The 19,695-nt window shown below is 35.5% G+C and overlaps 1 protein-coding gene across 2 annotated transcripts in view; it reads left to right on the top strand.

Moving 5' to 3' along the window:
* Window positions 1–4,525: 4,525 nt before the first annotated feature.
* The window catches only part of LOC145320351 (outer dynein arm-docking complex subunit 4-like), a 100,759-nt gene continuing 85,589 nt past the window's right edge, over window positions 4,526–19,695 (top strand). Inside the window, exons 1-4 of one of the 2 annotated variants that reach the window (XM_080162766.1) lie at window positions 4,526–4,639; window positions 7,327–7,413; window positions 7,856–7,909; window positions 8,113–8,139. In XM_080162766.1, the coding sequence (XP_080018892.1) occupies window positions 4,553–4,639; window positions 7,327–7,413; window positions 7,856–7,909; window positions 8,113–8,139 (255 nt within the window). In that variant the 5' untranslated portion in view covers window positions 4,526–4,552. The remainder of the gene's footprint in view (window positions 4,640–7,326; window positions 7,414–7,855; window positions 7,910–8,112; window positions 8,140–19,695) is intronic. The other variant, XM_080162767.1, reaches the window with a different exon arrangement.

The raw sequence follows: 19,695 nt of genomic DNA, 5'->3' as shown, positions 1-19,695 counted from the left end.
ATCATAGATTGGTAAGCTTCGCGCACAGCTGGGTGTATTCTATGATATGTTATAAGCTGACCCGTAATTCTCGTGGAAGCTACTCAATTATTACATCACCCTGGCCTAGAGTTTTGGCAGGTGTTCCATATTAAGCCACCCTAATTAATGGCGCTCTCATATGAATGAGGAGCATGGACGGGAGAAAGCAGGATATAATTTGCTTGATATGTAGAATCCTAACTTCCTACAAATCTCCCCCCTTACAACTTTAGGGCATCTCAGGGAAGGTTGCGTGAATTTGACAAATTGCGACAGCATTTGTCAACCAAGTGCATAGTCTATGGAGGGGCTTGAACTCGGTTTCTCCCAACCAAAGCGTATTGCGCTAACCACTACACTATGGGACACCCTATAAGATTTGCTCTTAACCCTTACAGATCGGGCCCCAATTCCCACCTTATCAGATCTATCTTGGCTCATGTTACAGATAAAGACGTAAAATTTTTTTTAGTGGTTCATGTGTATTTTTAGAGAAAATTACTTTTTCTAGTCATAGCATTCAGACCGCGTCTTAGCCGCTTTTATGCGGCCAGCCGCTAAATTTTAAAACAGCTGTAAAGCGGCCAATTTTGCAGCTAGGATGACCAAATTTTAGGACGAACTTTTATTTTTCATAAAAAAATTACTTTTTCTGGTTATCGCCGAAAAACGGCAAATAACGGAAACTGCCATTTTCGGAGGTTACGGCGGTAAAACGGCGGTTGGCGGCGCCAATTAATATTTTTATCTGTTTATTATTGCTCAAGAATTTACCAAAAAAAATTATAGGTCTCTAGCTGTAATAGAAGCCACGATATTCATGATATATGTCTGTATTAAAAGCCGGACAAAAATCGGTCATAAAGTCGGTCAGGGAGCGGTCAAACGGTCATAACACCACTTTTCTCAGAAGGTCATTGATATCTAAGTATTCCCCCCAAAAAAATTTAGGTTTCTACCTTACACACAAAAGTCATAATGTATAAATTAAGATTTATTTAGAATTTTTTTCTAATTTTGGTGCTACCCAACCGACTTTGACCGGACACCACGACCGACACAGACCAGATATTCTAATAAAATCAACTCTTGCCGAAGTATAGTTACTAAACTTAAAAAGTCATGAAGTCACAGCCGTCCATCTTACCTACAAAAAAAATGAGATTGAAAAAACTAGAAGGGGGGGGGGGGCTCTTGGAGCCCACCCCTCCGATCTGTAAGGGTTAAGAACAATCAAATTTGAATAAATAGAAACTTTATAGGAAAATTTCCTACACACAATAAAATTACAAAATGTATCAAAATATTATGCCTTATGCTGCAACACTTGAAAGAAGGAGGGGATCAATTGACCCCCACTTTGAATTTAGTATTAAAAAAAGAAAAAGAAAAACATTATGAGTGGGTCATATCTTTTCTAGGGGCGATTTATTTGGGATGTTGGAGCTGAGGTACCTTCCCAAAAAATATTTAAAAACCTTTCTTGGACTTTTATGAAGATTCACTAGTGTAAAGAGGAACCATATCACTCCAGAAGTTAACGAGATCCTTCGCTACACACACAAACAGACAAAGGAAGATATATCTTGTCATATAGGGTTGAAACTTTTATAATATAAAACAAGACCACATATGGTTATATGATTCTCCTTTACAGTGAAGCTTCTTATAGGTCTTGAGATGGTTTTATGATATTTTCTGACCTTCCACATCCCTTCGAACAGAGATCCCCGTAGATGCTAAGGGCGCAGCCGCTAATAAACTTTAATACAAAATAATTTTTAAAATAAATAGTACAATATTCTTTCAACCAATATAAAGAAGTGATAATTCTGCTACTCGTCATTATAGGGATGTTTATTAAACCATTTTCCACTGTCTTATCCCTTAAGATCCCATAAAATTGACTAATGGTCATAATCTAAAGTCATTTTATATATATATTTATACTAATTTTAAAAAAATTCTTATCCCTTGATGCATGATTTCATGACTATTTCAAGATGTTATTTTCTTTTTCTTCAAAATATAATTATGTAACTTTTAAAATGCAATAGAAATGACAAACAAAAAAAGGATAATCAATAACTTTATGAACAATATTATATGTTGGGGTCATTCAAGAAGAAAGTATATTTACCTCGATTTAAATCCTGAATTGTAAATGATTTTAGACTTTGGTTACAAAAAGAAAATTAGCCCCCGACCGTTAAGGGTTGATTGGATAAAAATAATATTGGCTACTTTAATTGTATGTGTATTGCCTTGGTTATAATAACAACAAAATTTAAATGTCAATTAATGATTTACTTTACAGAGATTCGCTTACACTTGACAAATCATTTCTTGTTTTTATTTGATTCAAATGGCAATGAAATATCAAGAATAAATGTTATTAGTACTTCCAAAAAAATATGTATCTTTAAGAAAAGCTAAGCAAGCTGAATACCTTTCATTATCTAAGTTAAAGTTATATCACCTGGTTTGTTTTTTACATTCTTATTGAGGATTCGTCTATATAATTAGCTTTCAAAATAGGGTGTTTTACCTATAACTATGCATTTCTAAATTCCTGTAAAAATCCAATATTTTCTCCTAGATCATTCTCTTGTATTTCAACGAAAAAATGAAGCAGTATCTTATTTGGTCATTTTGAACCAATTTCTTCTTTTTATTATTAAATTCTTTAGTTGGAGACATTATTTTAATGATTACTAAATCTAATTCAATTCTTCTGAAAATGTCTGAAATCATGTTAGAAATTCAAAAATATTTATAAATATTTTTCACTGGGATATTGCCCTTTAGATGTATTTACATAAAACAACAAAAAATAATTGAGAATTTAATACTCAATTACATTTTCAATGAACAATTACACCCTAAAAAAATAAATTACACTAGAATTAGAAATAAACATAAGGAGAAAAAATATGAACTAAATGAAAATAATGCATAAGTTTTTTTTCAAATTTGCACATAAAAATCTGACAAAACAAATTTGGGTATAAGACTAATCAAGAGCTTGTAAAAAAGCTATTATCCTTTATATTAGAGATTGTCAATAAAAACCTTTGTAACTAAATTTTTAATTAAAGTCTTGTTGAAATCAATTACAAAACTAAACTAGTTTTTCCGTGTATGTATTATAAATAAGGCAAGGCTTTTAAGTCAATTATCAACATCCTAAAATGAAAATCCTAAAAGATAATAGGTCAAAAAAACAAAAGAAATCTTTTTAAATCCTTTGCCAACTGTTTTTCAAAAAGCTTAAAATCCTGACAATGATAAAAGCGTTTTCTTAATTGTATCTAAATTTTACAGTAATCATTAGGCCAAGTTTAAAATCGACCATGCGATTTAAAAAAAATGGTTAATAAATGTTAATTATCTGTTTCATGGAAACGTTTGTATTTTATAAACTAGCCAGTTATACCTTGACTTAGTGTCTGATTGGAAAGAGTTGAATCAAAGAATAAAATATTGTTTATTGCCTTTTTTTTTCAAAAATAGTGACAAGGACTTGCAGTGTTTTTACAATAATGTGAAAACTTTCTATAATTTTGATAAGATAGCATTTAGTTTTTACTATCCTGTCATATAAAGGAGTAAGGTTTTTTTGCCTGAAGATTAAAATCTTAGTAACTACTGAACCAATTGAATTCTCTATTTTATAGAACCTTCACATAGCTCCTGTGATTGTTTTAGACTATTTTTTTCAGATTTAAGTCTTGATATGATAGGTATTAAACTATTTTTCTAGCCTCTCTCTGTCCCTAATTAAACAGGGCGTCTAGATGCTATGGGCGTAACCGTCAGTCCTTAAATAATGTGGAAAATTTATATTATCTAATATTTATCTAGTATTATCAAAATATTGTTTTTATTGTAAAAACATAATAAAATGAAAATCAGTTTTCTGATAACTGCTGTACTTTGAATAAATTTATAGTGATGATTTTTATTTTTATGCCAATTTCTCGAATGATTACCCCTTAACTTGAAATTTATGTCCAAAACTAGCGCAGTAGTAACAAGCTAACGAAGCTTTTCATAGTGCATATAAAAAAAATACGTCATACTGTCCTACCATTGGTCAATTAGAATGTATATTGGACTGCTATTGGTAATTTAGTCTGTGTATTGACCTATCATTGGTCATTTGTATTGTATGACGTCATTTTTATATCCACTATAACAGCTTCCAAGCTAACAGTACAAATGACAATATATTAAAGCTTAACAGAAAGGAACAATAATGGTGTAAGGGTTTATTAAAATTATTTACAAAAAAAAGTCAAATATGAATAAATAAAAAAGTTAGATTTTATTATTATTTCATCTGAGGAATTAGTATTTGCTCATTTTAACTTGAAGTTTGATGTTTTGCAGATGCTTGGCTTTGTAGCTTATTAAAAATAAGCCTTTATCTGCGGCTTTAACAAAGTATCGGGACCCTGTATTTATTATTATACCATTTGTTAAATCTTATTCGTATCTTTTCAGATAATAAATAGACCAGGCTTTCAAAATGGCTACCAATAAATCTAAAATAAAGATGTCAAAGATATCGCTGAATATGAACAAGAAAAAGTTGAAAATGATGCAAAAAATGAATGTAATTTTAATTTTTTTTTTTAAATAGAACTCGACACTCAAGGTTTGGTTAGGATATATCAGTTGGGGTTTTGGTTCATTTGGCAGTAGCTAGAGCTTTGTAGTATCTAGGGGATTAAATCCATAGTGGGTTTTAATTGCCAGGAATGTTATCCTTATATAAAAGTAACACGATCTGTGTGTATGTGTCTCTCTGTCTGTACGAGGATTAATTTGCAATTGATGTAGACGGATGTAAGTAAAAGTTAAATAACGTCATAACTATTTCTCGGTCCTATGACAAAGACAGGAGTCCTAAACGCAGGAGTGGACAAACGCAGGAGTGGACACTTAACCTAACCTAACCTATTTTAGACCTTCTTTTAGGTTTTTTTAATCCCTGACTCTTGTTGGGGGCTTATTTGTACATTCATATCCTAACCTAACCTAATCTGTATAGAAATACTTAAATAAATTAATATTTTAACACTCCTGCGTTTGGGACTCCTGCGTTTGTCATAGAACCTATTTCTCAACACATTCCTTTAAAAATCATTTTGAGCCCATGTATAAATCAAAGGATTTAAAATTTAAATATTTCAACAAATGTTCTTTTAAAATTTTTAGCATTCCATAAAAAAGAATTGTTGAATTTATTTTGAATTTTAATAATAATTTAACAAAGATACTTTACAATTCATACCATGTTCGTCTGTTTTCCCAATGTTAGAATATCCCTAAAGAACCAAGTACGTGGTATGTGAGGAGGGAGAGGGAGGTTTACCCACCCTAAAAAAATGAATGAAAGAAATATATAACATTATCCCCCCCCCCCCCATTTCGCATAAAAATTTCCCAATCTTAAACCTATAATACCTGAAATTCAAATTTTCATCCCAAGGAAGTTTTTTTTTATGTGGGGGGATGGGGGTAGAAAAGATTTTGCGCGCTTCACTATATCAATCCCCAAATTTGTACAAATTATACAGATGGGACGCATTCGTTTAATCATATTTTGTGTGTTTCTAGAGTAAAATTTTTTCAAGAGGTTAAAATTTAATATTTTAAATATTTTGTTGTTGATCTCTTCAAATATTTTAGTAATGGTCTATTTAACAATGTGTACAAAACAAAAGAAATTCTTAAAACCAAATATTAAATATTCTAAAATCCAGGGCGTAAGGGAGGGGACAATGGGCAATTAATTCAATTTTAGAGTTCTAACTCAATATCTTCAAAACCAGACATATCTGGAAAATTCCAAAAATTTAGATATAGCAATCTTTATTAGATTTGTATAATAAAAATTATTAAACACTGAAAGAAAAGTATTTAACATTAGGTTATCCTGTCTTGTTTTCCTGTAAATAGTCTGTAATTATCATAAAAGGTATGACCTTAGTACTGACAGTTTCTTACAAAATAATACCATAATAAGTGTTTGTTTTCATATTTGACAAGGGGTTGATTAGAATGGATAGTTACAGAAGTATCACAGTAGAATTTTTGGTTTATCCCACCCATCCCAGGAGAAAACTATTTTGTTTAAAAACCAAAATAAACTTGTTTTGAATTTCTTTCAAATATTCTGCTAGTATTTGTATTGGTTAGTTCAGTAAGAGTTGTCTGCTTTGGGAATAATTATTTTAGCGGCATTATTTGCGCTGGTACCCAAAGTCTTTGAAATTTGCCAAATTAATAAAAGTTGCATGTGTTCTGGTACCCAAAGTCCGAGACTGTCAGAAATATAAATTTTAGATCCATTGTCCCCTCCCTTTCTCCCTGTCTAAAATCAATATTTTGTGGTTATTTGACCATAAATTTCTTAAACTTGTATCTAAAGATATACTTTTAGTATCCAATAACAATTATAAGACTAAATAGAATTTAATATGAGTTGTACCAAAAGTTTCCAAGGGCAAGGGACGCAGCCTATATTAATAAAAAAAACTTTTTAAAGGATTTCAAAAGTTGCTGGTCCTAATTAGTTGTACTTATCAGTAAAGCTATATAGATATTAAGATGGTTTAAAGCTGTTTTTTTCTAGCATCAACCACCCTCCCTTAGAGGCTAGGGGAGAAGCAACTTGTTTTATACACAGTTTTATTACCTCTATAAAATATATTTAATGGATAGGAAAAGGAAGAAAAATATTTCTAAACAACGCAAATAAGATTAGGGTAATCCATTTAGATTTTGATACAGAGAGCTAATATTTGTAGCATTCTAGGATACCTGGGTGTCATTAGATATATTATATATATTTATGTTTTATGTAAAGTAAAATCTCGAAAGTTGCCATAGTGATAGATTTACAAATATGTATACAAATTTGATGGTATTTTAATTTTCTAACGAGGATAGAAACCCAACTTATAATTCTTTAAATAAATCTAAAATATAGTGTGAGAGTGTAGCTAGGTTTTTATTTATTTTGCCTAGAATGTTAGAATTCAAAATATACAATTGGCGGTAGCGGCAGTACTTAGCAGCTGCCAGCAGATGAAGTCGATGATCGGCGGGAAACAGCAGCGATTTTTGGCAACATGTGCCCCAACCTGTGGGGGGGTTGGAAAGGTTCTGTGCTCGACTATGAGGCAAAAGTATTTTTTGGCAAGGATATTCATCTACAATTTTTCTCTCTTTAAGGCCTAATAATGGTCTAAGTATAATAATAATTAAATTGTTAACTTGTTTTGTCTTTTGTAGGCAAAGTCTCAAGCTGCTCAGTCTAAAACAGTTGAAGATGACAAATCTCTTGTTACAGACTTTGTTTTTACTGCTGATGACCTAAAGGTAAATGAAAACGAGCCTGGAAGAGATAAGTTCTTGTACGTCTGGACCAAATCTGATCAGTAACTGAAGACGTAAAGACAGTACCTAATACACAGGGTGTTTTTTAAGGGAATGTAAGGGTTGCCTAATTTAACTCACTAACCCCTGACAGTAATTAATCATATACATTATTGTATATCAAATATAAAACATATATTTCAGAATTATTGATAAATTATGCCTTAAAAAAATATTTAAAAGTTTAATAGTTCAAAATTAAAAGTATATGCAGTTGAAAATATTTAAATCAAAAATTTTAAGGTCATTTTGACTAAATAACTTTGAATGCAGCCAGCTTCTTACAAACATCTGACAGCATAATCTCTGCCCGCAAATCAAAGTTCCATAATTAAATGTTTAAAAAAATAGTTAAGAATTACAAATTCATATTTATTTGATAAAGGGCGAGAGCAAAGCAACCAATGGTAAAGACAAGAAAGATGATTTAGATTTCCAGGTAACAGAAACTTCGATTACGTACATCCAATATAAGCATGATGTTTAGTCCATAACTTTGTTTCAAACCCTAACCCTGCGGCGCAATCACCTAACATAACTTAACTTAACCTAACCAAAAATAACCCTTTAGAAGCTACTGTGAAAATACGACCCATAAGTTTTCTAATGTTATGTTGAATGTTATTCTTTTATATTTGATAGAAAAACCGAGCACTGGCAGATAAAGAAGTAAGTTTAAAAAAAAACATTCTACATTTGTTCTTTATACATATATATATATTTTACATACTTACAGGACTATACTTTAATCAAACTTCACAATAGTACATTAAACTATAACAAATAAATTTTAAATTTTGTTTCTTTTTATACTTATAAAACATGATGAAAATGGTTTCAATTCATTTTTAATACGTAAATCTAGTAGACATTTATACTTAAGCTTTTTGTCAAGCATTTGAGTGCAAAAAAACTTATTAGACACAGTTTTTAACTTTGAGACTTAACTCGCATTATCATAAACCCCCCACTTAAATTTTAGTTTTAAAGAAAAAGTAAATATTTATATTTTTTTTTTGGGGGGGGGGGGGTGAATTTTTCTCGGAGCGATTTATTTTGGAAGGATGAAGGTATATTCCCCTTAAATCTAAATCTTCCCAGGACTTATGAAAGTCTACACAGTAAAGAAAAACTAATTAGATCAGCGGTTAGCTAGAACCTTCACTACTGACAGACAGAAACAAATAAACGATTCAGAAACAAAATTATGATTATAAATTTTACATATTTACGTAGGTAACCTTTTATGTTAAAATGTTTGTATAACATATTATTTTTCATACCCTACATATTTATATGTAGTCCTTAAGAAATTCATTACCTAGCTGTATAAACCATTTTCAACATAGCATAGAGTTTTACATACCTTCGTCTGACAGTTGTTACATACCTTGTTAAACAGCACATTTGTAGATATTTTTATCAATGTATGGTATGTTTTTTACATTAGAAATTTTATAACCTAATACACAAATTTGATTTGTTTCATGAAAAAAATATGTAAATTCAGGGATCTAGGAATGGGAGAATGAATCAAATTTTCAAACCTTTGGTACTTGCTTAAAGTGTTCATGAAGGATTTAGCAGGTTCTGACTGACTTATGATTCTAGCAAGTTCTGACTAACTTATGATTCTAGCAAGTTCTGACTGTCTTATGATTCTAGCAAGTTCTGACTGACTTATGATTCTAGCAAGTTCTGACTGACTTATGATTCTAGCAAGTTCTGACTGACTTATGATTCTAGCAAGTTCTGACTGACTTATGATTCAAGCAAGTTCTGACTGACTTATGATTCTAGCAAGTTCTGACTGACTTATGATTCTAGCAAGTTCTGACTGACCTATGATTCTAGCAAGTTCTGACTGACTTATGATTCTAGCAAGTTCTGACTGACCTATGATTCTAGCAAGTTCTGACTGACTTATGATTCTAGCAAGTTCTGACTGACTTATGATTCTAGCAAGTTCTGACTGACTTATGATTCTAGCAGACAAAAATCAATAAATATAATTAACACAATTTCTAGCAGAACAATAAATTTATATTCAATAAGATTTTTTCTGCTGGTTCCAACAATCATATTTTCCAAGAAAATATCATTTTATGTATAGAAACTCTTGTGATATTTGTTTAATAAACAGTCTAATAAAGAATATCTTTAAATTCACGTCTTCTTGATTTTTTTTGCAGTTTATAATATAGGACTAGGCATGAAGAAGTTCTAAGGGCGATTTTTCTAGTGATCAACTACATAATGTTTACTTCATTGTGATGCACTGGTTTTGAGTTTTCTGGAGGCTTTGGACTACTGCTGCTAAACTGAAATTTTATTGTTTAAAAATTCAGCCCTAAAATTATTCGATACAATAAAAATAAAAATCTTCTCCTTCTAGAATTTCCTAGTTTAAGATAAAGGAATATTGAATCCGGTTGACCATCGAGTGTAATACATCTATTATGAATGCAATAAAATGTTTAAAATTCAGGTCTCATGGCCACATAACGCATATCTGCGGTAATAAAACCACAAATAGACATTGGCAATTAAATTGTTGCCATTTATATTCTTATTATGTCCTTACAAAACACCCAGAGATCTAACGGGATAAGGCAATGGTCTATAAATTGATGTACATCACCAATTATGACACACGAAATTACCCATTCTGTAGACTTGAATTAGTGGTTGGAAAGTTTGAGCACCCTAATTAATAAACCAACCAATCGAAATTCAGTAAAAGTCCCAAAGTTAGTCAATGAATAAGAAAACGTTTTTATAAAACTTTGGGAACTAGTTTAATAAACAGCCCATTTCCCCTCTCTCTCTATGAATCACCACATTAGCTCATGAAGCCATTTTAAACAACGAATCTTTTCTATACTTAAGTTCGTCCACCCGTACGTAACGAAACGCATTTAACGTTAATTTCGGCATGTTAGAACTGTCCTATTGACTTCAAACTTAGCATGAAGATTTCAGTTCAAGTTAGGTCCAACTTAGAAAGAGTTGCAGCTCTATTATAGCCACCAAAAAGTCAGTAGTTCTTTTTTGAAACATAGAACAACAAAGTAAAACATTTTAGGCGAATCATTTCTATAATCAAATTCTAAAAATTCCTGAATATGTTTAGACTTTTAGATTATTATTCTGCTTATTCACTTCTGACACTCTACTTGTATTAATGTTAGTTTACCCTGATTTTAGTCCATATGATTTTAGAGCTTAGCTTTTATGGATGTTGCAATGGATGTTGTTAAGAATAATACAGTTTTGCAGTAAAAGTAATAAATATGTGTATTAGTGTAACTGTCTACAGCATAAAAAAAATAACTATTTAAATGTAAAATTTTGTCAAATGAGGGTAATTTTTTACGCGTAACTAGGTAAAATTGGGTTTTGGGTTGTAGTCAAATGCTCTTATTAAGTCAAAGTGTTCATAATTATAAACAAATATATATATATATATATATGTGAAATTGTCCATAATTGAGAACAGTAAGAACATTTGAATCCAACACCCATTTTTACAAAATTACGTGAAAAAATGCCCTCTTTAAACAAGTTGAATGTAACAAGAACACAAACCCTGTACAAAAAAATCTAACAAAAAACGGCTTTACTTAAAAAACGCCTATCTCAGAAAACGCCCATCTCAAAAAAACGCCTATCTCAGAAAACGCCCATCTCAAAAAACGCCCATCTCAAAAAACGCCTGTCTTAACCTCTTTTCGAGGAAGCTTTGTGTTTATCAAGTGCAAAATTAATTCCTTATCATTAAACCTAAAACTAAGCGCAAATGTCGTCTTTTTATGGCTTTCCCTTCATAATGTGGCGCGGCATGGATTGTTTTGTTTATTATGATGCGCACGTTCCTTACTTTTGAATGAGATATGAGAGTGTGAAGATTTCGGAGAACAAAATTGGGCCTATCATTGGTCTCATTGTGTGTGAACGACCCTAGTATATCAGGGATTTGAAACCATAAGAGCTTCAGGTAGAATTTGTTATTTTTATTAAGAAGTATGGTGTATAGGACGATTATATGTAGTTTTAAAAAGGCTTTAGCCAGCTAAGCATGAAACTTAATTATGATTAATATATGTTTTAGTAATTTTTATGTGCCTTATTGTTGCATTTAACAATGATTTATTAAACCAAATAATTTTCCTTTAAAGCCAAAGTTTCCAAAGATTTTACCGTAGAGAAAAATGATTTTTAAAAAGCAAATAAGATTACGTGGTTATAAATAACTGGAATTATGAACTAATTGATATTGTAATTTCAGGTCTTTGAAATAATTTCATCAATAAATCTATATTCAAACCTGCTGTTGAAACTTGATGGTTCCTGGTATTGGGGGTTTGTATGTTCGCCAACTGATCTCGTGAACTTCCCGCTAATTCGGAAGTCAAGCTCAACCAAAGTGTCATGGTTGAGACAATTTCAAAGTATCTGATGAATAGGCGTTAGCATTCATCAAGAGATCAATAGCATCCAGTGAATTATTGATGCAACAAACTGTGACAATTTTTCTGTGAAATAAGTACCTAGTGAATCAATATGCCACTAACCAAAAAGCAGAAAATTGAGCGAGCTATCGCTATTGGCAGTGAAAGGCTAGAAGTTTTTGATGAGCAGTTAAAAGTGTTTTATGACAATCTAAAAGCCTGCCAAAGTTTTAGTTCATGTGAAAATGTGACTGTAAAATCAATTCGTGACATTTTTAGTGAGGTCAAGGACCAATCTGACCTAATAAGAAGTCTAAAACCTGCCGTGGAGACTAGTGAGCTGCGCGAGTTTAAGCGTGATTTGGATGAAGCTAGTGAGCAGAAAACTGTTGCAGATAAAGTTTATGCGTCGTTGGAGCAGTGTACAAAAATTCTGTACTGGCTTGACAATGATTCAGACGACGCGAGGTCAAGCACTGTCGCCAGGAACCTCGACGTCATTGAGAAGGTGAAGATGGACATGGGAGTGCTTAAAATTTCCGTGGAGTTGCGCCAAGAAGTACGTGATATGTACCGAAGGCTTAGAGAGATGGAACGTCGTTCATCTAACCTGGATGAGAGTGGGACACCTGCCATGCTCTCCAGAAGTATGTCTGCCGTGGATATTCGGAGTTCCAACCCGCAGTATGGGCGCTGGGACAACAGTTTGTTGCCGTCGTTCGACGGTACTGACACGGATTACCCAAACTTTAAACAGGTCTTTAAAGATCTATGTTCTGGTTATGGATTTGCTGACCAGAGGTTAAGTCTGATGTTGTGTATGGAGAAGGTGATAACCAACCCGGAACTACGCAAGCAAGTGTCAGCGATTAGAGATCATAATGAACAATGGGCGTTTCTTGATCAGATGTTTTTATCAAACACTCGCCGGTTCATGAGGATTTTAACCAAGTTGAACAAGATGAAACCTGTGGATAAACCTGTGGACGTGGTTAGCGCAATTGCTACCTTCAAGAGCATGATGCAGGAGGTAGAAGCCATCGTTGGTTCTGCAGCTAAGGATTACAACCACCTGACTCTTATTCATATTTTTAAAGACAAGTGCCCTGAAAATTTGAGAGACAAAATTATGATGGAGCTAGGTAGCATGAACCAACCAAACATCCCGAAGATTGTAGAACTGCTGGAGAGGACCAGGGGTGCCATGTTGGCCGGTGATATGTCCTATGACAGTGGCGCCGGCAAGAGAAATCGTGACAGAGCTGCCGCCGCGCAAGTATCTGGCCGCAGCGACAATAAGAATGGTAAGGCTGGAAAGGACAAGGCTTCCAAGTGGAACAGTACATGTCCTGTGGAGAGCTGCAAGGAGAAACACCCGATTTTCCGTTGCCTCACGTTTAAGAAGATGGATGTGGTTGACCGAAAGAAAGTTGTCCAGCAGAAGAAATTATGTGAACTTTGCCTATGTGACGGCCATACTGCTGACAAATGTAATAAATCGGATAAGCTTGGTGTTTGTGGTACCAATAATTGCGACAGATACCATTCCAGGTTACTCCATGTGGCTAGTGCTGGTGTGAATACAGTTTACAAGTCAAGTTCTGCACCCAGCCCCTGTACCTTCTTACTGCAGTTGGTTCCTGTTGTAGCACCTGGCGGCGGCACCTGCCACGCCACGGTAATGTTTGACTCCGGGGCAAATTTGCCACTTGTGTCTGAGAAGTTATCCAACAAGTTGAAGCTGAAATCTACCGGCAGATATACAACTATTTCTGTAGCTGATGGCAGTGAATCTTCCTGCCGCAATGTTGTGTTTTATCTGAAGGATAGGGACGGCAATCTGAGGGAGTTTGAGGCAGCTGTCATGCCTACCCTCGGCGGGGCCAACGAGATGCGCTCGGTCCACCCCGAAACTGCCGCCGAGATATTTAAAATGCCGCCAGAAAGGTTTACATATATTAGTGGAGGCTTAGATATCATCATTGGAAATACACATCCTGACGTGTTTCCTTCGACCTACCAGAAAGTGGGCCAGTCTATGTTGTGGCGAACCATTTTTGGTAGTGGTTTTATCTGTACGAGTGCTGATGGTGGAGCTGGAGATCAAAAGTCGGCTTATAAGGCTGTTAGTGTCAGTGGAGGCACTTTGCCAGACTTTCTGACGTCTGAATCGTTTGGCGTACAGCCGCAGGCACTTTGTCCAGGATGTACTGCTTGTCAAGAGTGCAAGGCTATGGCCGACGGCACTACCTGGGACCAGCGTGAGAGGCAGAGGATAATTGAGGCAGGTTTAACACTAGACTTGCAGTCCAACAAGTGGACAGGTCAATATGCTTATATTGAAGATCCTCACACTTTACCCTACAATGAGAGTTTAGCCCGCAAAATTGCTGAAAAGGATCGTGCCAGGATGGTCAAGGAAGGTACCTATGGAATGTATGTGGAGGTATTCAACGACGCCATAAGAAGAGGCGTTTTTCAAAAAGCCACGCCTGAAGAATTGCAGTATGAAGGACCTAAGTCTTGTTCATCAATAGTGGTTGCCTTCAAGGAGGATTCAAGTTCCACACCCATGCGATTGTGTGCAAATAGTTCTCTGACGTTCAAGGGTACCAGTTTTAATAACATAATGCTGGGAGGCCCGCCGCCGATGCAGAAGATTTTTTATCATTTGATGCTTTTCCGCGGTTACAAGGTTGGTATAACCGCGGATATCTCCAAGTTTTATAACTCCATCCTGGCCACAGAGTTCGACAGCCAGATGAAGAGAGTTTTATTTTCCCCGACGCCAGATGGTCCACTTGAAATTTACCTGACCAAAGTTGTGAATTTCGGCGAGTTGGCTGCGGGAAACTTGGCAGTTACAGCCCTGAAGTTGACGTCCCGCCTGTTCGGCGGAAAGAGTGAAGCAGAGGTCAAGGAGATGTATGGAGAGGGACAAATAAACGGTAGTGAAATTGTTGCTAAACCTGAGTTATGGAAGGAGCCACCAATACCTACCTACCCTGATGAGGAATTCAAGTTACCTCAGATTCCAGTTGCAGTCAAGCTTGAGAAGCACAGCTTCATAGATGACGTTATTTCGGGAGCAGGATCGAAGCCAGAAGCCAAGGAGATGATGAAAGAGGCCGACAGGATTATCGGCAAAGGTAGTTTTTCCTTCAAACAAGTCATTTATTCTGGAGATGATTGCCAGCCTACCAAGGTTCTCGGGCTGATATGGAAGCCAGCCACCGATGTGTTGTCCATCGCCACAAGAGTCAACCAAGATGGTAAAGTCAAGGGAAGGAAGGTGAAAGAGGATGCTGATTTGTACAACCTCCAGGACGCCTTGGACGAGAATCTGACAAAGAAGATGGTCCACAGGTTCGCCGCCCAAACCTTCGACCCGATCGGGCTTTGCAGCCCTATTCTGTTGAGAATTAAACTTGTCCTGCGGAAAACATGTTTGCTGAATTTGGGCTGGCAAGATTTCATTCCAAAAAGTCTACGGGATGAACTTGTTCAGTCGCTGGAGGACAGAGCTGAGGTCGCTAAATTGGAGTTTGACCGTTGTGTGGTCCCGGATGAACCAACTGGCCTTCCATCCTTGATGATGTTTTCGGATGGGTCATCAGAGGCTTATGCATCTAATGCATATTTGAGGTGGCCAACTAGACAAGGATTTGAAACGTTTCTGCTAGCCACCAAGTCAAGAGTTGCGCTGGTCAAGTGTGAATCAATTCCACGCCTTGAGTTGATGGGGTGCCAGATGTCCACAAGGTTGGCAAAGTCCGTCAGAGATGCCCTGCCCTTTGATATTATCAGAGTGATGTACTTTACTGATTCATCGTGTGTTTTATCGCAAATAGTTTCCAACAGTGCTATGCTGAACACATTTAATTCTCATCGTATTGGAGAAATTCAATCTGCAACCAACAAGGATGACTGGAGGTGGGTCCCGGGGACGCACAACGTTGCAGATTTGGGCACCAGAAGCACCTGCAAGGTATCAGATTTGGGACCAGGTTCCAGGTACAGATTGGGCCCAGAATGGTTGCGCCAGGATGAAAGTGCGTGGCCGGTGAAAACTGCCGAAGAAGTCAAGCAGGTTTTACCCCCAGAGGAGTTGAATACCAAAATGGTTAAGTTATGTTCAATGAAAGTTGCCGGAGAAGCCGCTGAAGATGTCTTTAGGTTTAAGCACAGGAGATCATTTGGACAGGCCAAACGTATTATGGCAGCTGTCCTGCAAGTTGCGAACACCTGGTTGAAGAAGCTAAAGAGCAGACAAGAAGGTAAGACTACAGCCGCTGGTAGTCATGTAGCAGCCGCAGATTCTGTGTACAAGCCGTCTTTGTACAATTTTATGGCGGCGGCGGAACTTTTCATTGTGTCACGAAGCCAAGAGGATGAGTGGATGACGCTAAAGGCAATTATGCGTCATTAAATCCATTAGTGCATGAAGTATCATTGACCTGGCCTGTCGTTGGTCCCGGAGGAAATTATGTGACCAGGGAGATGAGGATTCTTAAAATGGTTGGTCGTGGACAGCCAGTCATTGACGCCATTACTGGCGGCCGTAAAATGATATTTGAAGACATGCCAGGTTTAATAATTTTGGAGCCTGGTAATTGGTTAGCTGCTGTTTTTATGAGAGAAGCGCATGTTGAGCTTCACTCTGGTGTCCGTGGAACTTTAGCTGAGAGCCGCCGTTGGTGCTGGATTGTGAAGGCAAGGAGGTTGGCCATCATGGAAGTGAAGAAATGTTGGCCCTGCAGTGTTGAGAGGGCTAAGGAATGTCGTGCTACCATGAAGGACGTGTTACCTGACAAGTTGGTCCCGAGCAGGCCTTTTGAAGCTGTGCAAGTCGACCTGATGGGTCCGCTGGTTACGAGGAGAGCTGCCGCCAAAACGAGGAGTCAGACAGCAACGAAGAAGGTGTGGGTGTTCGTGGTGGTCTGCAGGTTCTCAGGGGCGTTATGGTTAGATGCCTTGGAAAAGTATGATACCAGCAGTATCCTGTTGTCCCTGCGCAAGTTGGAAGCTGTTCATTGTCTGCCGAAGATCATAGTAAGCGACATGGGCACACAATTATCCGGTGCTCGCAAAGTTTTAGAGCAGAAGTTGGGCAGCCAGGTAGAGTTTTCTTGGTCTCAGATCCCGGCCCGAGCCCACCATTATATTGGGCAGGCTGAGAAAATGGTGGGATTAACCAAGAGATTGCTGTCCAAGAAGTTGGTGAATAGTTCTGTTAATTTCAACGAGCTCCTGGTGCTGTTGGCGGAGGTCAGCAAGTTGATGAATAGCAGACCATTGACGATAGAAGCTGCGAACGACGTGGAGAATTGGCGGCTGATCACCCCTGGCCAGCTGCTGGGACATGTTGACCGCCAGCCGTTGTGCAATGTGGCGATGAAACCGGAGGACCAAATTTCCTCCAGGTTGAAGTTGTTGGAAGATTTGTCTGCCCAGTTTTGGACTGCCTACCGCCAGGAGATCCTACCGAAGATATTACGGATGTCCAAGTGGAAGGATGAGATGGCGGAGCCACTAGCTGACGGAGATATAGTTCTGGTTACGAGTACCAATCCGCTGATGAGATGTTTGAGGATGGGCCGAGTGACGAGAATTGAGGATGGAAGAAAGACTGCAAGAGTCTTGTTCAGACTGACAGATAAATCTCCCCTAGAAGAACATGCTGTATCAGTCAGGCAGTTGTTAAAAATTATGATTAATAATTGATTCTTATTTTATGGAAATTGAGATTTTTTTTAGTAAAAAGCCACATTTTTCATATGCCTATTTTTATGCCTAAAATAAGAATCAAATGAAATGTGATTAAATATTCTTCTATTTCATATGCTCAAATTTAATTTTATTGAGTTTAATTTCTTTTCAAAAGTACAATTCATTTTAAAACTTACCTGAAAAGTTTAACAAAAAGGAATAAATGTGTCGAGGTTGCGTGATTCGATATTTATTCTAAGAAAAAATCAAGTATATTTTTAGCAGATTTTTTTTTAAAAAAAATTATATATGAATTTCAATCAAGTAAAACATTTTTATTCAGATCAAGGAATGATTGAAAATTCATATTTAAAGTCTCATATTTTTTTACAAAGAGAAATTGGTATTTTTTTCATAATTTCAATGAAAATTCTAACGAAGATATTATTATTTTGCTATTCTTTAAGTATTAAAAAGTTTTATTGTTGATTAAGATATTACAGTTCTTATTCATTCGGTTTGAAAAACTTTCTGCCCAAGGATTTTGAAAAATTTTTTCTTACTACTCTTTTTGATGCTTGACAAATTTAGTTTTAAGTACCTATAAATCTTAATTTTCTTGTCTAAGATTTATTTCGTTTTATTTTACCATTATTGTTTACATTTACATTTCAACCTGATTTCGTAGGTACTTATTGATTTATTAATAATGATTTATTACCTATTGATTATGAAATGATTATTATTTAGTATAGTTGTTATATTTACAACATCATGATTAATAGGATTATCTATTTTAGGATTTGTGTATGTGATCTTGTGATTGTCATGTGCATGGAATGTTGTATGGTACAAACCAATCCCCATCCTTCTATCCTAAAATGTGAGGTATTATGAGTCCTAGTGAGGAGTATAATATTGTGTATGCATTTCACGGGGTTTCATTTAGTTAGGAGCAAAAATTGTCACGTTTTTTGGGATGTGGCCATTCTCATGTGATTATGGTGAGTTGAGTTTAGTGAGAAATGTTGCTAGTGCTCAGCGCAAAAAAACCTTGAAACTCGTTAAGGAAGTTAATTTGACTTTCAAACGGGGGGTGTGTCTTAACCTCTTTTCGAGGAAGCTTTGTGTTTATCAAGTGCAAAATTAATTCCTTATCATTAAACCTAAAACTAAGCGCAAATGTCGTCTTTTTATGGCTTTCCCTTCATAATGTGGCGCGGCATGGATTGTTTTGTTTATTATGATGCGCACGTTCCTTACTTTTGAATGAGATATGAGAGTGTGAAGATTTCGGAGAACAAAATTGGGCCTATCATTGGTCTCATTGTGTGTGAACGACCCTAGTATATCAGGGATTTGAAACCATAAGAGCTTCAGGTAGAATTTGTTATTTTTATTAAGAAGTATGGTGTATAGGACGATTATATGTAGTTTTAAAAAGGCTTTAGCCAGCTAAGCATGAAACTTAATTATGATTAATATATGTTTTAGTAATTTTTATGTGCCTTATTGTTGCATTTAACAATGATTTATTAAACCAAATAATTTTCCTTTAAAGCCAAAGTTTCCAAAGATTTTACCGTAGAGAAAAATGATTTTTAAAAAGCAAATAAGATTACGTGGTTATAAATAACTGGAATTATGAACTAATTGATATTGTAATTTCAGGTCTTTGAAATAATTTCATCAATAAATCTATATTCAAACCTGCTGTTGAAACTTGATGGTTCCTGGTATTGGGGGTTTGTATGTTCGCCAACTGATCTCGTGAACTTCCCGCTAATTCGGAAGTCAAGCTCAACCAAAGTGTCATGGTTGAGACAACGCCTATCGCAAAAAAAACGCCTTTTTCATAAAATGCCTACTACATTTTACAAACTATCTTGTAGGAAACATATCAGTCTAAAAAGGTATTGTGAATATAGTTCAATATGTACATGATAAATCTTCTTATTTGAATATTTATCCCTGGCCAAAATGTTATAGAAGTCAAAATTTTGGTGATCCATTGTTCTAGTTATGTTGGTAAGAATTAGTAAGATAACACAGGTGAATTAATTTT

The sequence above is a fragment of the Acartia tonsa genome, chromosome 5, assembly GCF_053477335.1.
Source record: "Acartia tonsa isolate MP-2025a chromosome 5, ASM5347733v1, whole genome shotgun sequence".
NCBI classification, from domain to species: domain Eukaryota; kingdom Metazoa; phylum Arthropoda; class Copepoda; order Calanoida; family Acartiidae; genus Acartia; species Acartia tonsa.
This window is presented reverse-complemented; position numbering and strand designations above follow the sequence as displayed.